The sequence below is a fragment of the Pelodiscus sinensis genome, chromosome 14 (genome assembly GCF_052426305.1).
Source record: "Pelodiscus sinensis isolate ZL-2025 chromosome 14, ASM5242630v1, whole genome shotgun sequence".
Taxonomy (NCBI): Eukaryota; Metazoa; Chordata; order Testudines; family Trionychidae; genus Pelodiscus; species Pelodiscus sinensis.
The window spans coordinates 46,758,710-46,779,323 of NC_143065.1; the positions used below are offsets into that span (position 1 = coordinate 46,758,710).

At 66.0% G+C, this 20,614-nt stretch overlaps 1 protein-coding gene across 7 annotated transcripts; it reads left to right on the forward strand.

Annotated features, from left to right (window-relative positions):
* Window positions 1-45: 45 nt before the first annotated feature.
* VPS33B (VPS33B late endosome and lysosome associated) lies at window positions 46-20,136 on the forward strand. 7 transcript variants are annotated; one of them, XM_075918034.2, is made up of 23 exons: window positions 47-238; window positions 6,731-6,811; window positions 8,568-8,629; window positions 8,971-9,020; window positions 9,264-9,331; window positions 9,793-9,838; window positions 11,037-11,131; window positions 11,680-11,784; window positions 13,020-13,116; window positions 13,338-13,415; window positions 13,770-13,843; window positions 14,037-14,123; window positions 14,207-14,297; window positions 14,390-14,464; window positions 14,753-14,817; window positions 14,890-14,944; window positions 15,028-15,074; window positions 16,429-16,561; window positions 17,223-17,296; window positions 17,723-17,824; window positions 19,081-19,156; window positions 19,223-19,336; window positions 19,597-20,136. In XM_075918034.2, exons 1-23 carry the CDS (start codon window positions 71-73, stop codon window positions 19,674-19,676), a joined length of 1,923 nt encoding a protein of 640 aa, XP_075774149.1. In that variant the 5' UTR covers window positions 47-70; the 3' UTR covers window positions 19,677-20,136. The 7 variants fall into 7 exon arrangements, with proteins under 7 accessions (XP_075774150.1, XP_075774149.1, XP_075774151.1 ...); XM_075918036.2 differs by having other exon boundaries at window positions 50-238; window positions 6,731-7,056; XM_075918035.2 differs by lacking the exon at window positions 6,731-6,811 and having other exon boundaries at window positions 46-238.
* Window positions 20,137-20,614: the final 478 nt, after the last annotated feature.

The following is a 20,614-nucleotide window of genomic DNA, read 5'->3' on the forward strand; positions in this document are numbered from 1 at the left end:
CCCCCCCCGTGCCCCCGGCCCCTCCGCACAGCCTCCTCCCCCAAGGCGGCACGGGGCGGGCGGGGTCTCCATGGCGACGGGCACTTCCGGCGCAGGCGTGCCCCGGCGGAGCGGAAGCGGAAGCGGAAGCGCGCGGCCCAGCATGGCCGTGGCCGGTCGCCGCGAGGCGCCCCCGGGGCCGGACTTCGCCCTGCTCAAGCGGCTGGCGCGGGACCAGCTCATCTACCTGCTGGAGCAGGTGGGCGCGGGGCTCACGGCGCATGCGCGGCTGCGGGCCTGCCGCCCCCCCCCCCGCGAGAGGGGCCGGGGTTGCCCGGCGGGCTGAGCGGGCAGGAGCGGGGGGGGCGGGGCAGGAGTGGGGGGGGCCCGGCGGGCTGAGCGGGCAGCAGCGGGGGGGCGGGGCAGGAGCGGGGGGGCTGGGCGGGGCAGCAGCAGGGGGGGGGGGGCCCGGCGGGCTGAGCGGGCAGCAGCGGGGGGGGCGGGGCAGGAGTGGGGGGGGGCCCGGCGGCCTGAGTGGGCAGGAGCGGGGGGGGGGCCCGGCGGGCTGAGTGGGCAGCAGCGGGGGGGGGGGCGACTCACTGCCCCCCTTCCTGGGCCACGAGCGGTCTGCGCTTCGCCCCTGAAAGCAGCCAGGCCCGGCCGTGTCCTGCCCCCCCGGCCGCGCAGCGACCCATCCGGGCAGCCCCTGTGACCCGGTTTTGCTCCTGGCCAATGTGGCTTCTGCTGCTTGTGTGACCCGCGCCGTGTGGCGACAGCCGCTCACATCCACGGGCGCCCGTAAGTGCCACTCGCTGGGAAACCTTCCCGCTGCCCCCTCCCAGTGTCTGCTGGACCCACCGAGCCCCTGAGCGCTCCCCCACCCTCCTGGGACACAGCCTGGAGAACAGACAGGCCAGCACGACAGCTGCACTGCACTCTGGGAGACGGAAAGCCGGGAAGCGCTGCCTGATGGGAAATCCCCGCTCCAGATGCTAATGGCCCCTGGCCTACACACACCCAGATCAGCAATTATCAGGCCAGTTCTAGGGAAAAGACCTTGATGGTCTTCCCGGGATATAAAAGATATCGACAGGATAGAGCAGGGCGGGTGGGTGGCGGAGTGGCACTGAAAGATAATGTAGAATCAAATGAAATAAAAATATTAAGTGAATCAACATGTTCAATAGAATCGCTATGGATAGTAATTCCATGCTCCAATAATAAGAAATTAGCAGTAGGGATATATTACCGACCACCTGACCAGGACAGCGATACTGACATTGAAAGGGAGATTAGAGAGGCTACCAAAATAAAGAACTCTATAATAATGGGCAAAAGCGGCAAGGAGTCCTGTGGCACCTTATAGACTAACCTTAGTCTACAAAGTGCCACAGGACTCCTCGCCGCCTTTGCAGATTCAGACTAACACGGCTCCCCCTCTGATATATAATAATGGGGGATTTTAATTACTCCCATATTGACTGGGTACATGTCACCTCAGGAAGAGAAGCAGAGATAAAATTTCTCAATGGCTTAAATGACTGCTTCTTGGAGCAGCTGGTGCAGGAACCCACAAGGGGAGAGGCAATTCTCGATTTAGTCCTGAGTGGAGTGCAGGATCAGGTCCAGGATATAACCGTTACAGGACCGCTTGGAAATAGTGACCATAATATAACAACATTCAACATTCCTGTGGTGGGAAGAACACCTCAGCAGTCCAGCACTCTGGCATTTATTTCAAAAAGGGGAATTACACAAAAATGAGGAGGTTAGTTAAACAGAAATTAAAAGGCACAATGACTAGAGCCAAATCCCTGAAAGCTGCATGGAAACTTTTTAAAGACCCCATAATAGAGGCCCAATTTAAATGTATACCCCAAATTAAAAAACATAGCAAGAGACCTAAAAAAGAGTCACCGTGGCTTAACCACCATGTAAAAGAAGCAGTGAGGGACAAAAAGGTATCTTTTTAATAAGTGGAAGTCCAATCCTAGTGAGATAAATAGAAAGGAACATAAACACTGTCAAATCAAGTGTAAAAATGTAATAAGAAAAGCAAAAAAAGATTTTGAGGAACAGCTAGCCAAAAACTCAAAAAGAAATAACAAAATGTTTTTTAAGTACATTAGAAGCAGGAAGCCTGCTAAAAAACTTGTGGGTCCCGTAGATGATAGAGCTATAAAAGGAGCAATCAAGGACGATAAAGCCATTGAGGAGAAACTAAATGATTTCTTTGCTTCAGTCTTCACGGCTGAGGACGTTGGGGAGATTCCCGAATCTGCACCGTCCTTTGTGGGTGATGAATCTGAGGAACTGTCCCGGATTGAAGTGTCATTAGAGGAGGTTTTGGAACAAATAGAGAAACTTAATGTTAACAAATCTCCGGCACCAGATGGCATTCATCCAAGGGTTCTAAAAACTCAAATGGGAAATTGCTGAGCTATTATCTGTAGCTTGTAACCTATCCTTTAAATTGGCTTCTGTACCTAATGACTGGAAGGTAGCCAACATGACGCGAATATTTAAAAAGGGCTGTAGAGGCGATCCTGGCAATTACAGACCGGTAAGTCTAACTTCAGTACCGGGCAAATTAGTCGAAACAATAGTAAAGAATAAAATTGTGAAGCATGTAGAAGAACATAATTTGTTGGATAAAAGTCAACATGGTTTCTGTAAAGGGAAATCCTGTCTTACTAATCTATTAGAGTTCCTTGAAGGGGTTAACAAACATGCGGACAAGGGGGATCCAGTAGATATAGTCTACTTGGATTTTCAGAAAGCCTTTGACAAGGTCCCTCACCAAAGGCTCTTGTGTAAATTACATGGCCATGGGATAAGAGGGAAGGTCCTTTTTTGGATTGAGAACTGCTTAAAAGACAGGAAACAAAGGGTAGGAATAAATGGTAAATTTTCAGATTGGAGAGGGGTAACTAGTGGTGTACCCCAAGGGTCAGTCCTGGGACCAATCCTTTTCAACTTATTCATAAATGATCTGGAGAAAGGGGTAAGCAGTGAGGTAGTAAAGTTTGCAGATGATACCAAACTGTTTAGGACAGTCAAGACAGAAGCAGACTGTGAGGGACTCCCAAGATCTCACCAAACTGAGTGATTGGGCAACAAAATGGCAAATGAAATTAAATGTGGATAAGTGTAAAGTAATGCACATCGGGAAAAATAACCCCAACTATACGTACAGTATGATGGGGGCTAATTTGGCTACAACAAATCAGGAAAGAGATCTTGGAGTTATCATGGGCAGTTCTCTGAAAACTTCCACGCAGTGTGCAGCGGCGGTCAAAAAGGCAAATAGGATGCTAGGAATTATTAGGAAAGGGATAGAAAATAAGACCCAGAATATCTTACTGCCCCTGTATAAAACTATGGTACGCCCACATCTTGAATACTGTGTACAGATGTGGTCTCCTCACCTCAAAAAAGATATTTTGGCCTTGGAAAGGGTTCAGAAAAGGGCAACTAAAATGATTAGGGGTTTGGAACGGGTCCCATATGAGGAGAGGTTAAAGCGACTGGGACTTTTCAGTTTAGAAAAGAGGAGACTGAGGGGGGATAGGATAGAGGTCTATAAAATCATGAGTGGTGTGGACAGGGCCAATAAAGAAAAGTTATTTATTAGTTCCCTAAATAGAAGAACTAGAGGACACCAAATGAAATTAATGGGTAGCAGGTTTAAAACTAATAAGCGAAAGTTCTTCTTCACACAGCATGTAGTCAACCTGTGGAACTCCTTGCCAGAGGAGGCTGTGAAGGCTAGGACTATAACAGAGTTTAAAAAGAAGCTAGATAATTTCATGGAGGTTAGGTCCATACAAGGCTATTAGCCAGGGGATAAAATGGTGTCCTTGGCCTCTGTTTGTCAGAGGCTGGAGAAGGATGGCAGGAGACAAATCGCTTGATCATTGTCTTCGATCCACCCTCTCTGGGGCACCTGGTGCTGGCCACTGTCAGTAGACAGGATACTGGGCTAGAGGGACCTTTGGTCTGACCCAATACGGCCGTTCTTATGATGGGATCCAAATGACTGAAGCTGCCTCTTTGTATTATGAGGTCCCGCTAAGGCAGGGACGGAGAACCTATGGCCGGCCCGCAGGCTGGGATGCTCTGGACCCCCCCCCCCAATCAGGGCAACCCAGCACTAGTGCTCCAACCATGGAGGGGGAGAGGGGCTCCAAAGCTTTGTGCCCCCCCCCCTCCATCCCCTGTGTGGCTGGAGCATCAGCGCCATCTTGATCTGCTGCAGGGGGCAGGGGCCTGAGACTCGGGGGCTGCATAGGTTTCCCACTGGGTAGAGAAGTTTGGAAGTATGGCAAGACACACCCTGGCCTACCCGTGGTGTCCTCAGTGATCTGAGAGCCAAGGAAGAGTCCCATCAAAGGGTAAACTAGGCCACGTGACAAAGGATGAAAACCAACCAATAGCTCACGTGTGCAGGCCTAAATTAGAACGGCCAAGGCATGAAAGAAGCTCAGTGCACCTGGAGACCGGAAGGGTAACGGGAACATTCTGTAGAAAAGACCAAGGGGAACAGACAAAGCCAGAGAGTGTGGGCCTGGCAGAGGCGCCTGCTGAATTCTTTGTCTTGGTTTCACCAACAAGGTTAGTGGTGGTTGGCCGCTTAACAGAGTGAATGCCAGGGACAACGAGGTAGGGTTAGAGGCAGAAACAGGAAAAGCACAAGTTAAGAATTACTGCCACAAATTAGTCACCGTAGTCTGGTGAAATGCAGGCGAGTACTCTGAGGTGGCCAAGGAGGTATCTGAGCCATCAGCTGTTCTCTGAAAAGCCATGGAAGGCGGCAGAGGTCCCAGAAGAGTGGAAAAGGGCAATTGCGCGGGCAGTCTATACAAAGGAAAATAAGGACGTTCACTTGTGTGCCTGGAAAGACCATAGCGCACATAAATAAGCAGCGCTGTCCAATCAGAGCTTTGACACGGTAACACACCTGGCTGGTGGTGGGGGTGGGGGGTTGACATGGTTATCAGCCGATACTAGCGTAACCTAGGTGGGGCTCCAGTAAGGTGGGTGCCACACTGCTTGGAAAATAGTGCCAGGGGCAGTTGTCCGTGGTCTTCAGTCATGCTGGACGGGCATAAGGAGCTGTGTCCTGCAGGGAGCCGTTCTGCATTTGTTGTACTTAACAGAAGCACCTGGGATCTTTTTCAGGGGGAGTAAGGCAACACGCCGCATTTATTGAACACACATAGAATAATCAACACTTATCATGTGCATATGACACATCACACTCATGCACTCACACACACAAGCACACTCCGTCTTGTTGTTACCAAAAGTTGCTCCCCCTAACTGCACTGGCCAGGTGAGTTAGATGGGGGAGGGGTGGAGCCGGGCTTCTGCCAATCCGGATCGATGCTCCCGTGATGACAAGACGAAAACCCAGGATCCCTCTGCAAGATGCCTCCTATTTATCCCTCTCATGCAGCCAATTAGTCAGCACCTCGCCTTTCTTAATGCTGCTTCAAAGAGAGTCCTTCCAAGGGCAGGCACTTGCTGCTGGACTCCCGAGGGATCTGTCTGTCCAGTCTTCTTCATGAGCTCACTTTGCAGGAATTGTCTTGGATCTGGCTCCCAGACCTTCTCCACCCTTGGGACTGCTGCTGGAGGGGCTCCCCTTTCATTCTCCGTTCACACCTCATTCGTTTCAACAGGGCAATCAAGGAAAGGGGAGAGCTCAAAAGATTTTTTCTTACAAGATCTGTATATCTGAATAGGAAGTTCTAGGAGAAATGTTCCTGAGATTCTATAAAGACAGATCTAAAAGGACAAGATCTTAATACAAAGTAGAATATCACAGGGATTTCTCCACACATTTCAGTTCCAGACCTTCAGCACTGCTCTGGAAAGCGGCTGTGGGACGGGGCAGGGGCACAGTCCCCCACACCGCCTGGGCAGGAGCAGGGCCATGCCTCCAGGGCAGCAAAGAGCTTTCCCCACCTGCCAGTCTGTGCGGGGATAGGGGTGGGGGCTGTCCTGGCCCTTGCCCAGCCCTCTGGGTCCCCCTCACCAGTCGCTTGTGCTTGGAGCTGTGGTGCCCCCCAGTTCTGAAGCCCGAGCGAGCAAGCCACTCAGCCGGCGAATAGCCACACGTGGCTCGTGGCCACTTGTGAAGGCTGCGAATGCTAACACATTGGGAGGGGCTGCAAGTGCTTTGGACCACACGCTAAATACGAGGCAGCAGCGGAAACTCCTAGGCTGCGTCTAGACTGGCACGATTTTGCGTAGTATTTCCGCAAAAGAGCGTCTAGATTGGCACGGATGCGTTTGCGCAAGAAAGCTCCGGTGGCCATTTTAGCCATCGGGCTTTCTTGCGCAAAAAATGACGGTGCCTGTCTACACTGGCCTCTTGCACAAGAGGGCTTATCCCTGAGCGGGAGCGGGAAAGTATTTGCGCAAGAAGCCCTGAATTCTTCCATTAGAACTCCACTGCTCGTGCGCAAATTCAGGCGGCCAGTGTAGGCAGCTGGCGAGTTTTTGCGCGAAATCTTGCCAGTCTAGACGCACCCCTCAGAAGAGCAAAGCTCGGAGCTGGGGGCAGGACTCACGTCGGCATTCGCCGCTCTGCTCCGTGCTGAGCAGGCCTGAGGTGGAGACGGGGTGAGAAGCCGGAGCAGGGTCACGCTTGCTGGTCTGTAGGCATTGGCTGCCCCCGGCCTCACGTGTCACGCGCTGGACGTAGTAACCGCTCCTGCAGGACTGGCTCTGTTTGCTCCTCCAGCTGCCTGGCAAGAAGGACCTGTTCATTGAGCCGGATCTGATGAGCCCCTTGGATCGAATTGCCAACGTCTCCATTCTCAAGGTAGCTCCCTTGGGCATTGGGCCCCGGCAGCAGCACATGCAGCGAGTTCAGCCAGTCCCCATGTGTCTCGCCACAGGCCGGCCCTGGGGCCGCAGGTCAGGCCTGGGGACCTTGGTGCGTGCTGTGTTAGCCCGTAGCGCGTGGGGGAGGGCGCTGACCATAACAAGCACAACCCCCCGAACAGAAGGAGAAGGACGCTCCCCGCATTCCCCTCGCCCCCAGAGCCGGGCCGCCCAGGCTAGCAGGTTTGTGCCCTGCTGGGGGGGGACCCTGAGCCTTGGGGGCCACATCCGGGCAAGCCGGCCTGAGGTTCCCCACCCCTGCCGTAGCGGGAGTCTCTGGTGCCAGGTGCCTGTGTCTGCGGCGCCAGGAGTGTGGGGAGTGTTTCACCCGCTGCTGCCCCGTGGACCCAACACTGCCCCAGACACGCGGGCGTGGGAGCTGAGTCTGTGCCCCAGCCGGAGGCCTGGAAGGGAGCTTCTGGAATCCGCTCCAACAGCTGCTCCAGCCTTGCTCCGGCTGTCGGGCCGTTGGGCCACGTTGTCTGTCTGTCCGGTCTGGTCGGCGGGTCACGCTGTCTGTCCGGTCTGGTCGGCGGGTCACGCTGGCTGTCCGTCCGGCCGGCGGGTCACGCTGTCTGTCCGGCCGGCCGGCGGGTCACGCTGTCTGTCCGGTCTGGTCGGCGGGTCACGCTGGCTGTCCGGTCTGGTCGGCGGGTCACGCTGTCTGTCCGGTCTGGTCGGCGGGTCACGCTGGCTGTCCGTCCGGCCGGCGGGTCACGCTGTCTGTCCGGTCTGGTCGGCGGGTCACGCTGGCTGTCCATCCGGCCGGCGGGTCACGCTGTCTGTCCGGTCTGGTCGGCGGGTCACGCTGTCTGTCCGGCTGGCCGGCGGGTCACGCTGGCTGTCCGGCTGGCCGGCGGGTCACGCTGTCTGTCCGGTCTGGTCGGCGGGTCACGCTGGCTGTCCGTCCGGCCGGCGGGTCACGCTGTCTGTCCGGTCTGGTCGGCGGGTCACGCTGTCTGTCCGGCTGGCCGGCGGGTCACGCTGGCTGTCCGGTCTGGTCGGCGGGTCACGCTGTCTGTCCGGTCTGGTCGGCGGGTCACGCTGGCTGTCCGTCCGGCCGGCGGGTCACGCTGTCTGTCCGGTCTGGTCGGCGGGTCACGCTGGCTGTCCGTCCGGCCGGCGGGTCACGCTGGCTGTCCGGCCGGCCGGCGGGTCACGCTGTCTGTCCAGCCGGCGGGTCACGCTGTCTGTCCGGTCTGGTCGGCGGGTCACGCTGGCTGTCCGTCCGGCCGGCGGGTCACGCTGTATGTCCGGCTGGCCGGCGGGTCACGCTGGCTGTCCGGCCGGCCGGCGGGTCACGCTGGCTGTCCGGCCGGCCGGCGGGTCACGCTGGCTGTCCGACCGGCCGGCGGGTCACGCTGGCTGTCCGGCTGGCCGGCGGGTCACGCTGTCCGTCCGGCCGGCGGGTCACGCTGTCTGTCCGGTCTGGTCGGCGGGTCACGCTGGCTGTCCGTCCGGCCGGCGGGTCACGCTGTATGTCCGGCTGGCCGGCGGGTCACGCTGGCTGTCCGGCCGGCCGGCGGGTCACGCTGGCTGTCCGGCCGGCCGGCGGGTCACGCTGGCTGTCCGACCGGCCGGCGGGTCACGCTGGCTGTCCGGCCGGCCGGCGGGTCACGCTGGCTGTCCGGCCGGCGGGTCACGCTGGCTGTCCGGCCGGCCGGCGGGTCACGCTCTCCCATTTCTTTCTCCAGCAACATGAAGTGGACAAGCTGTACAAGGTGGAGAACAAACCCATCTTCAGCGCCAGTGACCAGTGAGTCTGTGCGTGGAGCTCCCGGAGTCTGCGCGCCCCACGCCCCGACTGGCCACGCTGCACTGCTGTCTGCCCAGCGTCTTCCTCAGCAGGGCTGTCCAGGCTCCTGCCCCGTCTGGGCGCATGGCTGGCCGCCGGCGCTGCAGGGCAGCGAGTGCTGAGGGGCAGAGGGCATGGGGCTGGGAAGCCCAGCTCAGCCAGCTAGTCTGGGGCCATGTTCCCGTCTCCTGCCTGCCCGCCGCCTGGGGGGGTTCACTGTGCCTGGCTGGCCGGCGGGAGGGGAAGGCTGCAGGAGTGCCAGGCCCCGCGCCATTGCTGAATCTCTGCCTGCCTCCCCCCAGGTTGTGCTTCTTAGTCCGGCCGCGCGTCGCCAACATGAAGTACGTGGCCGGTGAGTGGGGCCGCATGCAGGGGGGTCAGTGGGTACTTCCCTGGCTCCAGGGAGCTGGCTGGGATATTGGTGGGCGGGGGGCCGGTTCCTGTCTGGGCAGCTGGAGGGGTAGGTGGGGCTCGGGGCCCTAGCAGCCGGGCGTGGGGCGGCTTGGCTCGCAGGCCTGTGGCTGAATACGCGACCCGGCGGGCAGGCTGTGGGGTCCCAGGGCGGCCCAGGCTCAGCGGGGTCTCCCGTCTGCAGATATTGTCAACACCGACAAGGCGGCGGGGAGGAGCCGGAAGTACAAGATCATCTTCAGCCCCCAGAAGGTCAGTGCGGGCACTGGGCCAGGCCCCCTTCCGGCCCGTCCCTCAGCCCTGACGGTCTCATGCCCAGAGGGACTGCGGCACCCTCGAGTCCCTGCTTCCCTGCCTGCCAACCCCCCCCCCCGTGGCTCCCCCGCACACTGATCCCCCCACTGGCCTGTGTGCCCCCCGTGGATCCCCCATCCTGGCTCTCCTGCCCCACCCCAGCTGCCCTGGCCACCGTCCTTCCCCCCACTGGCCTACGTCCTTCCCCCTCCAGCTCCCAGCAGTTTTCCTTTCCTCCTTCATGTCTGACCCACAGCCAGTCCCCACCCGCCCCCTGGCCTGCGACCCCGCTCTCCCTCCTGCAGTCAGAGAGCCCAGCCTGAAGGCTGCCATGTGGGGAGGCAGCAGCTGGAGCCAGCCCCATGCTGCCCCGCCCCCGCCCCGCCCCCGCCCCCAACCAGCCTCTTCCTCTCCTGCAGTTCTACCTGTGTGAGCTGGTGCTGGAGGAGGAGGGGATCTATGGGGGTGAGTGGGGAAGGGGACGTGAGGGGGATGCGGGGGGCGTTCCCAGGGGGCGCTGGTGGGGGCTCCCTAGAGGTTCATGGGGGGCGTTCCCAAGGGGGCGCTGGTGAGGGCTCCCCAGAGGTGCTGTGTGGGTTCTGGGGGTCACCAGGGGGAGTTCCCGGGGGGGCGCTGGTGGGAGTTTCCCAGGGGTGCTGGGTGGGTTCTGGAGGTCACCAGGGGGAGTTCCTGGGGGGCGCTGGAGGGGGTTCCCCAGGGGTGCTGGGTGGGTTCCGGGGGTCACCAGGGGGAGTTCCCGGGGGGCGCTGGTGGGGGTTCCCCAGGGGTGCTGGGTGGGTTCCGGGGGTCACCAGGGGGAGTTCCCGGGGGGCGCTGGTGGGGGTTCCCCAGGGGTGCTGGGTGGGTTCCGGGGGTCACCAGAGGGAGTTCCCGGGGGGCGCTGGAGGGGGCTCCCCAGGGGTGCTGGGTGGGTTCTGGGGGTCACCAGGGGGAGTTCCTGGGGGGCGCTGGAGGGGGCTCCCCAGGGGTGCTGGGTGGGTTCTGGGGGTCACCAGGGGGAGTTCCTGGGGGGCGCTGGAGGGGGCTCCCCAGGGGTGCTGGGTGGGTTCCGGGGGTCACCAGGGGGAGTTCCCGGGGGGCGCTGGTGGGGGTTCCCCAGGGGTGCTGGGTGGGTACCGGGGGAGTTCCCGGGGGGCGCTGGTGGGGGTTCCCCAGGGGTGCTGGGTGCGTTCTGGGGGTCACCAGGGGGAGTTCCCGGGGGGCGCTGGAGGGGGCTCCCCAGGGGTGCTGGGTGGGTTCCGGGGGTCACCAGGGGGAGTTCCCGGGGGGCGCTGGAGGGGGCTCCCCAGGGGTGCTGGGTGGGTTCCGGGGGTCACCAGGGGGAGTTCCCGGGGGGCGCTGGTGGGGGTTCCCCAGGGGTGCTGGGTGGGTTCCGGGGGTCACCAGGGGGAGTTCCCGGGGGGCGCTGGAGGGGGCTCCCCAGGGGTGCTGGGTGGGTTCCAGGGGTCACCAGGGGGAGTTCCCGGGGGGCGCTGCGTCAGGCAGCCGAAGGCCAGGGTCCCAGAGCGCACAACCCCGGGGTGTAGCCCTACAGAGCAGGAGGCCGTGGGCTCCTCAGCACCCCGCTGAGACTAGGGAGGGTCCCAGCCCGTGGCCGGGGGGCCCGTGCAGCCGCCCTGGCATGCTCTGCTGTGCCCGCCAGACGTGACCTGCGACGAGTGGGCCTTCTACCTCCTGCCCCTGGACGACGACCTCCTGAGCATGGAGCTGCCCGAGTTCTTCCGGGACTTCTTCCTGGTCAGTGGCCCAGGGCCGGGGGGTGCCCCCGATCCTCTGCTCCACCCCTCCCATGCCCCCCTGCCCTGCTCCAGCCCCACGGGCTGGCGTGGGAGATGCCAGCTGGGGTCTGTTGGGCTGAGCAGCTCCGCACCTTGGGGCGCTGCGCCTGGGCAAGGGCCAAGTCCCTGATTGGATACTGGGGGGGGGGGGGGGGGGCAGCCTGCCTGGGAGGGCCTGTGCTGTGGGGCCAGCCTGCCCCGGGGGAGAGGAGGGGGCTCTGCTGGGGGGGGGGGACTGTGCTGTGGGGGCAGCCTGCGGGGGGGGGGAGAGGGCTGTGCTGTGGGGCCAGCCTGCGGGGGGGGGAGGCAGGGGGGAGGAGGAGGCTGTGCTGTGGGGCCAGCCTGCGGGGGAGGGGGGGGCTGTGGGGGAGGGGGGCTGTGCTGTGGGGCCAGCCTGTGGGGGGGGGGAGGAGGGGGCTGTGCTGTGGGGCCAGCCTGCGGAGGAGAGGGGAGGGGCTGTGCTGTGGGGGGGGGGGGCCGTGCTGACTCAGCTGTGGGGCCCCACAGGAAGGAGACCAGCGCTGGACCAGCACAGTTGCCCGCGCCCTGCGGCTGCTGAACTCCCTCTTCGGGCCTTTCGCGAGCGTCGCTGGGCTGGGCCGGGGCGCCAAGGTGCGGGGGCTGCGCGCTCGGGGGGCCGGTGCTGGAGGGGGGGGCACTTGCATGGACCTGAGCCCCTCAGCCCCCTCCCCTGAGTTTGCAGAGGTGGGGCCTGGGGCTGTTGGTGCCCAGCAGGGAGTGCTGTCTGGGCCGGCCGCCTGCCCTGGGAGCCGCCGGGGGCTCTGCTGCTGCGACCGTGGGGCGAGAGGCGCTGGGCCAAGCCGGCAGCCGGGGGCTGTTCTCACGCAAGGGCGGTGACCAGAGCAAAGGGTCCCCTTGCACCCAGCCTGTCGCTGGGCTGGCTTCAGGGGCCCCGGGGTCTGCCCAGCCGCATCTTTGCTTCTGTGCACGGGCCCTGCAGCCCCCCGCCCCCTCCTGGCCCCCCCCCCCCCCCCGGGTCCCTCCCGGCCCTGCAACCCCCCCCCCCGCCCTCCCGCCCCCCGGGTCCCTCCCGGCCCTGCAGCCCCCCCCTGGCCCCCCCCCCCCGCCCCCCGGGTCCCTCCCGGCCCTACAGCCCCCCCCCCCCCGGGTCCCTCCCGCCCCCCCCCCGGGTCCCTCCCGGCCCTGCAACCCCCCCCCCCAGCCCCCCCCCTGGGTCCCTCCCAGCCCTGCAGCCCCCCCCCCCGCCCCCCCGGGTCCCTCCCGGCCCTGCAGCCCCCCCCCCCGCCCCCCCGGGTCCCTCCCGGCCCTGCAGCCCCCCTGCCCCCCACCCCCCGGCCCGCCCCCCCGCCCCCCGGTCCCTCCCGCCCTACAGCCCCCCCTACAGCCCCCCCCCCCCGGGTGGCCCCAGCCCCCCCCCGGGTCCCTCCCGGCCCTGCAGCCCCCCCCCCCCGCCCCCCCGCCCCCCGGGTCCCTCCCGGCCCTGCAGCCCCCCCCCCCCCCCCCCCCCCCCTGGCCCCCCCCCCCCCCCGGGTCCCTCCCGGCCCTGCAGCCCCCCCCCTCCCTCCCGGCCCTGCCCCTCCCAGCCCTGCAGCCCCCCGGTCCCTCCCGGCCCTGCAGCCCCCCCCCCCCGGGTCCCTCCCGGCCCTGCAGCCCCCCCCCCGGTCCCTCTGGCCCTACAGCCCCCGGGTCCCTCCCAGCCCTGCAGCCCCCCCCCCCCCCGGGTCCCTCCCGGCCCTGCAGCCCCCCGGTCCCTCCCGGCCCTGGCCTTGCTGGCAGGCGCTTGCGGATCTGCTCTCAAGTCGTAGCATGCAGGGGCCCTGGCCCTGGGGCCGGCTGGCTCCCACCCGGCTGATGCTCTCTCCCAGATGGTCTCTGAGGTGTGGCGAGAGCTGGTGGAGGAGAGCGAGGGGGACAGCCAAGCCAGGAGGCCTGAGATCAGCCATGTCTTCCTCATGGACAGAGGTAGGGGTGGAGCCTGCAGTGGTAGGCTGTGGGGGGCAGTGGGCACTCAGGAGGAGCTTGTGTCAGCAGCAGTGGGGGACCTGGCAGGGGCAGCGGGGGGCACGCAGCAGCGGGCAGAGGTCCAGCTGGCAGCCGGGGGGGAGGGGCAGGAGTGGGCAGTGGGTGGGGGGGCGGGGGCAGTTGGCAGCGGGCGGGCTGTGCCCCTGTGCTTCTCGTTGCAGACGTGGATTACGTCACGGCGCTCTGCTCCCAGGTGGTGTACGAGGGGCTGGTGGACGACACGTTCCGCATCAAGTGTGGTCAGTCGGGCTGGCGAGGAGGGGTGCGGCTGCAGGGAGCCGGGCACCTGCCCAGCGTTGCGGGGCTGTGGGCAGGCGACGGGCCAGGCTCTGCAGATGGCCTCCGGAGTCCTGGGCTGTGCTTTGGGGCAGTTCCTGTGGCTGCTTTGCTGGATCCCGGGGTCTGTGCTGGGCCCCTGTGGCCGCAGACAGGACGCTCCGTGCATGGTGCATGTCAGCCCCAGGCCCCCCGGCTGGTGCCCTCTCCCGTGGGGCTGGGAGGCCTGAGCCGGGGGTGGGGGCGGGAGGCGCGGGGCTCTGAGTGCGGCTGGTGACCAGGGCGGAGCGCTGAACGGCTCGCGCCGCTCTTGGCAGGGGGCGTGGACTTCGGGCCCGACGTCACCGCCTCCGACAGAAGCTTCAAAGTGCTGCTGAACGCCCAGGACAAGGTGAGCCGGCGCCGGCGCCGCTGTGGTGGGGAGGTGAGACTGGAGAGTGGGGCTTGGCCCTGTGGAACTGCAGGCCCCAGCCTCCGGGGATGCCGGCGGGGGGCTCAGCCCGCAGAGGTTCCTGGGCCCAGGCCACGCGCCCCGTGGCTCTGCTGGCGCGGAGCGTGGCTAGCCCAGGTGTGCTCTGGTGCAGGTGTTCAGCGAGATCCGGAACGAGCACTTCTCCAACGTCTTCGGCTTCCTGAGCCAGAAGGCGCGGAACCTGCAGGCGCAGTACGATGTGAGTGTGAGCCCCGGGCTGGGCCCTGCAGCGGGCGGGGGTGACCCCCTGCGGCCCCGCGCTCAGCCCCCGTGTCCCCACAGCGCCGCCGCAGCATGGACATCAAGCAGATGAAGACCTTTGTCTCCCAGGAGCTGAAGGGGCTGAAGCAGGAGCACCGGCTGCTGAGCCTGCGTAGGTACTGGGCAGCGGGGCAGGCCGCACGGCCAGGCTAGCGCCTGCTCCAGGGCCCCGGGTCCCAGGCTGATCCCCTCTTGGCTGTGCAGATATCGGGGCCTGCGAGTCCATCATGAAGAAGAAAACCAAGCAGGATTTCCAGGAGCTGCTGAAGACAGAGCACTGTGAGCGGGACCCCGGAGTCAGCCCAGCCTAGCTGCTCCTCGCGACCCGGCCCTGGGCTCTGCGCTGCGCCCCTCCGCGGGCCCCACCCCCCCAGGGACAGACCCCTGTGCTTCGGGGCTGGCGGGCAGGTTCCTGCAGGGTTAAATGGGCTTCCCCAGCCTGGGGGCAGGGCAGGGGGGCTCGCTGTCCCCAAGGGGCGGGGTGAGGAAGGGCAGGCCTTGCCCTCTGGAGCTGGGGAGGGCTGGGGCTGGGGCGGGGCCGTAGCTGACCTGTCCCCTCGCTCGTAGCGCTGCTGGAGGGGTTTGACATCCGCAAAAGCACCAGCTACATAGAAGAGCACATCGACCGGCAGGTGAGTGCCGTGGGGGGGGGGGGGGGCCTAGCCCGGCCCCGCCCTTCACTCACCCTCCCCCTTTCTGGGCAGGTCTCCCCCAGCGAGAGTCTGCGCTTACTGTGCCTCCTGTCCGTCACTGAGAACGGTGAGCTCCGCACGGGGGAAGGGGCAGCCGGGGGGGGCGGGGCGCTATGGGGCTTTGCACTCAGCTCTCCCTGTTCCCCCTAGGGCTGATCCCAAAGGACTATCGCTCCCTGAAAACCCAGTACCTGCAGGTGAGTGGGCGGGCGGCTAGAGGTGAAGGCAGGGGAACCCCTGATGGAGGCTCTAGCCGGGCCCCCAGGCCATGTCCAGGAGCCAGGCAGGCAGCTGGAGAGGGGGTACTGGGCCTGCTGGTCCCAGGTCTCACGACCAGCCACATGTATGGCCTGGGGTGCTGCTTTGCATGTTTGTTCGTGAGCACCCTCGTGGGCCATCTCCCTTCCGGGGCACCGTGAGCTGGTCCGGCGGGGGGGGGGGGTCTGTGCTGGACCCACCCTTCCCGGGGCACTGTGAGCTGGTCCGGCGGTGGGGGGAGGGCGGGGGTCTGTGCTGGGCCCACCCTTCCCGGGGCACTGTGAGCCGGTCCAGTGGGGGGGGGGGGGTCTGTGCTGGGCCCACCCTTCCTGGGGCACTGTGAGCCGGTCCGGCGGGGGGAGGTCTGCTGGGCCCACCCTTCCCGGGGAGGCGGGGGGGGGGTGTCTGTGCTGGGCCCACCCTTCCCGGGGCACTGTGAGCCGGTCCGGCGGGGGGAGGTCTGCTGGGCCCACCCTTCCCGAGGAGGCGGGGGGGGGGGGGTGTCTGTGCTGGGCCCACCCTTCCCGGGGCACTGTGAGCCGGTCCAGTAGGGGGGGGGGGGGGGGTCTGTGCTGGGCCCACCCTTCCCGGGGCACTGTGAGCCGGTCCGGCGGGGGGAGGTCTGCTGGGCCCACCCTTCCCGGGGAGGCGGGGGGGGGTGTCTGTGCTGGGCCCACCCTTCCTGGGGAGGCGGGGGGGGGGGTGTCTGTGCTGGGCCCACCCTTCCCGGGGCACTGTGAGCCGGTCCGGCGGGGGGAGGTCTGCTGGGCCCACCCTTCCCGAGGAGGCGGGGGGGGTGTCTGTGCTGGGCCCACCCTTCCCGGGGCACTGTGAGCCGGTCCGGCGGGGGGAGGTCTGCTGGGCCCACCCTTCCTGGGGAGGCGGGGGGGGGTGTCTGTGCTGGGCCCACCCTTCCCGGGGCACTGTGAGCCGGTCCAGCAGCGGGGGGGGGTCTGTGCTGGGCCCACCCTTCCCGGGGCACTGTGAGCCGGTCCAGCAGCGGGGGGGGGTCTGTGCTGGGCCCACCCTTCCCGGGGCACTGTGAGCCGGTCCGGCGGGGGGAGGTCTGCTGGGCCCACCCTTCCTGGGGAGGCGGGGGGGGGTGTCTGTGCTGGGCCCACCCTTCCCGGGGCACTGTGAGCCGGTCCAGCAGCGGGGGCGGGGGGGTCTGTGCTGGGCCCGCCCTTCCCGGGGCACTGTGAGCCGGTCCAGCAGCGGGGGGGGGGGGGTCTGTGCTGGGCCCGCCCGAGCCTGGCACCAGAGTTCTGATCCCCCATTTCCCTTTGCCCGCAGAGTTACGGGCCTGAGCACCTGCTGACCTTTCATAACCTGAAGCGCACTGGGCTGCTGACGGAGCAGGCCCCGGGCGAGACCCTGACCGCTGTGGAGAGCAGAGTCAGCAAGCTGGTGACCGACCGAGCGGCAGGTCTGTCCACCGCCCCGGGGGCCGCGCCCCGCAGGGCCTGGCTGGAGGGCTGGCAGGGCGCTCGCTGTCACTGCCGGGGCGCGCTCGAGCTGGGCCCGCGGGGAGTGGGAATCCTAGAACCCTAGGACCGGAAGGGACCTCGAGAGTCGAGTGCAGCCCCCTGCCCTAGTGGCAGGACCAAGCTCCGTCCAGACCAGCCCTGAGAGACGTTTCTCTAACCTGCTCTGGAATCTCTCCAGAGACGGGGATTCCACAACCCCCTGGGCAATTTATTCCAGTGTTTGACCCCCCTGACAGTTAGGAACTTTTCCTAATGTCCAGCCTAAACCTCCCTGGCTGCAGTTTAAGCCCATTGCTGCTTGTCCTGTGCTCAGAGGCCGAGATAAACAAGTTTTCTCCCTCCTCCTTGTGACACCCTTTTGGATACCTGAAAGCTGCTCTCATGTCCCCCCTCAGTCTTCTCCTTTCCAAACGAAACAAGCCCAGTTCCTTCAGCCTCCCCTCCTAGCTCATGTTCTCTGGACCTTTAATATCTAGAAGGGGAAGGGGAGCCCCGGGGAAAGGCAAGGGGCTGCCTGTCCCCGCCGCCCCAGAGCAGGGCCCCCTGCGGTCGCCCCGGCAGCGCTGCGGCCAGCGGGGCTAGTGGGGTCTTGTTTTGCAGGGAAACTCACCGACGCTTTCAGCTCTCTGGCCAGGAAGAGCAATTTCCGAGGCATAAGCAAGAAGCTGGGCTTGGTAGGTCCCCCCCGGAGCTGCTGGCTGCGGCGCCCCTCCCCCAGGCTGGGTCTGGGGGGGCCCGTCACCTTGGGGATCTGGGCTTCCTTGTGGGGCTGAGGGAGGCCGTGGGCCTGGCCCCGCCCAGGCAGCAGGAGGCCTGAGCGCTCGGCAGACGGGCGCGGCGCAGTGCAGAGGCCCCTGTGGATGCAGCGGGTCAGCGAGCGCCCTGGGGGCTCTGGGGAGAATTCAGGCTTCGGTGCAGGTCAGGAGCAGGGGCTTTCTCCACCTGGCGGCGGGCAGCAGAGGCGAGTCCTGGTGCCCCCGGGGTGGGTGCCCAGCTGCAGGGCCCATGCTGGCTGTGTGCCCCGCGCGGTGCAGGGCTGGCTGGGGCCAGAGCCTGCCCCCGGCTCCCTGGCAGTCGGTGCCATCGGCCTGTCTCCGCAGATCCCCCGTGTGGCTGGGGAGTACAACCTGAAGGTGCCCCGGGACATGGCCTATGTCTTCAGTGGGGCCTACGTCCCGCTGAGCTGCAAGATCATTGAACAGGTGAGTGTGGGCGGGCGCTGGGAGGGGGGCAGCGCTCCCGTGGCCTGGCGCGTGGGGCTCCGCAGGTCCCCTGTGGGTGCTGAGGGAGGGGCAGCGCTCCCGTGGCCTGGCGCGTGGGGCTCCGCAGATCCCCTGCGGGCACTGGGGGAGGGGCAGCGCTCCCGTGGCCTGGCGCGTGGGGCTCCGCAGGTCTCTTGCGGGCACTGGGGGGGGCAGCGCTCCCGTGGCCTGGCGCGTGGGGCTCCGCACGTCCCCTGCGGGTGCTGGGGGGGGCAGCGCTCCTGTGGCCTGGCGCGTGCGGCTCCGCAGGTCTCTTGCGGGCACTGGGGGGGGCAGCGCTCCCGTGGCCTGGCGCGTGGGGCTCCGCAGGTCTCTTGCGGGCACTGGGGGGGGCAGCGCTCCCGTGGCCTGGCGCGTGGGGCTCCGCAGGTCTCTTGCGGGCACTGGGGGGGGCAGCGCTCCCGTGGCCTGGTGCGTGGGGCTCCGCAGGTCCCCTGTGGGTGCTGGGGGAGGGGGGGCAGTGCTCCCATGGCCTGGCGCGTGGGGCTCCGCAGGTCCCCTGCGGGCGCTGGGGGAGGGGGCAGTGCTCCCGTGGCCTGGCGCGTGGGGCTCCGCACGTCCCCTGCGGGTGCTGGGGGGGGCAGTGCTCCCGTGGCCTGGCGCGTGGGGCTCCGCACATCCCCTGCGGGTGCTGGGGGGGGGCAGTGCTCCCGTGGCCTGGCGTGTGGGGCTCCGCAGGTCCTCTGCGGGCACTGGGGGGGGGGGGCAGCGCTCCCGTGGCCTGGCACGTGGGGCTCCACAGGTCCCCTGCGGGTGCTGGGGGAGGGGGCAGTGCTCCCGTGGCCTGGCACGTGGGGCTCCACAGGTCCCCTGCGGGTGCTGGGGGAGGGGGCAGTGCTCCCGTGGCCTGGCGCGTGGGGCTCCGCACGTCCCCTGCGGGTGCTGGGAGGGGGCCAGTGCTCCCGTGGCCTGGCGCGTGGGGCTCCGCACGTCCCCTGCGGGCGCTGGGGGAGGGGGCAGTGCTCCCGTGGCCTGGCACGTGGGGCTCCGCACGTCCCCTGCGGGTGCTGGGGGGGGGCAGTGCTCCCGTGGCCTGGCGCGTGGGGCTCCGCACGTCCCCTGCGGGCGCTGGGGCAGGAGGCATCTCAGCTGCTTCGGGTGAGGCCCTGAGCCCCTCCTGTGCCCCTGGCTCCTGGCAGGGCCCTGGCTGGCGGCTCGGCTCCCGGCCACACATGCTGTGCTTCCCCTGCCTGCAGGTGCTGGAACGCAAGGGCTGGCAGGGCCTGGAGGAGGTGGTGCGCCTGCTCAATGGCAGCGAGTTCTCCCTCACAGGTAATCCTGGCTCCGGGGGAGTTGGGGGAGTTTGGGGAGTCACTTCACCACCTCTGATCCTTCCAGAGCCGGCAGTGGAGGAGAGTCCTGGCGGGGCCCAGCCTGTCGTCCTGGCCGTCTTCCTGGGAGGCTGCACCTTCTCCGAGATCTCCGCCCTGCGGTTCCTGGGCAAGGAGAAAGGTACCGGCCTGGGGGAGCCCTGGGCACAGGCTCAAGGGACTGGCACTGCCTCTGCCATCTCCCATCACCTGCCTTCGGCTTGGCCAGGTGCCTGCTCTGGGCTCCAGCTTCTCCCTGCCTGCAGGCGTCCGCGCCCCCTCCCCGTGCTGCTGCCGCCGAGTGGGCGGCCGTGCCGGGCGCTGGCAGGGCTCCCGCTGCGGCCTGGCAGCCCCGCTTCTGCCCTTGGTCTCATGCGCTATCCGTTCCCTCTGGGTTCTCAGGGTACAAGTTCATCTTCCTGACGACAGCCCTCACCAACAGCGCCCGGCTGATGGACGCCATGATGGAGGCGAAGACCTGAGGCGGGGTGGGCTGGCCCTGGCCAGCAGCTTGGGCCCCAGGGACACTACCGGCCCAGGCTTGGCGTGAGAGACTGGAGCGCTCCAGCAGCAGCCCAGGCAGGCCAGACACGCGGCCCGGCCTGCCGGTGGGGCGAGAACGAAGGAAGAGCCTCGCAGAGGGTGCGGGGGAGTGTCGCCACAGAGGCTGGAGGAGGGCGGACGCCGTTGTTCCTCCATGGCCCGGCCTAGTCCCTGGGCTTGCTCTCTTGGTGCTTCCATCACTGGGTCACGGGCCCTCACTAGCCCGGTTCCCATGGCCTGCCTCTTGGTCCCTGGACAGTCGGTACGCGGGGCCAGAGGCGAAGGCCTGGGGCCGTGGCAGCCTGCTGGCAGCATGCCGGCCTGTTCACCGGGGCTGGGCGCACGGCCGGGCGCGGGCGGCGGCTGCGCTCCCCACTGGCAATGAATTGTGTTGTGACAGTCGTGTGTGTGTGTGTTCTGGGGCCGGGGGCCGGGCCGCGGGCGCTGTGGGGCGAGGGCTGGGATTGCGGCGGCAGAAGTGGGCGCTAGGGGCCTGTACAACAGGTGCTCAGGCTGCAGCGCTGCGGGGCCCTGGCCTCGGCTCCGGCCTGTTTCCAGGAGGGGCTGGTAGCCTCTAGCCGGCCGCCTGGGGGGTCCCCAGCTGGAGTTCCCTGCAGGGCCTGTGGGTGGGGGCTGGATCCTGCTTCAGCCCAGCCTGCAGGGCAGGGACAGGGGCGCGCTACGCTCCCGGCTGGGCTCCGGGCCAGGGCCTGGGGGGGGCACTGCGGGGGGGCGCATGCCCACGGGAGGGGCGTAGCGCTGGCACCGGGGGGGGGGGGGGGAGAAGTCGGAGGGGGGCGGGGCCGGTTGCGTGGCAGCGGTTCTGTCGCGGGGGCGGGGGCTGGGCTGCTTGGCCACGTGATCCCGGCGCGCCTCG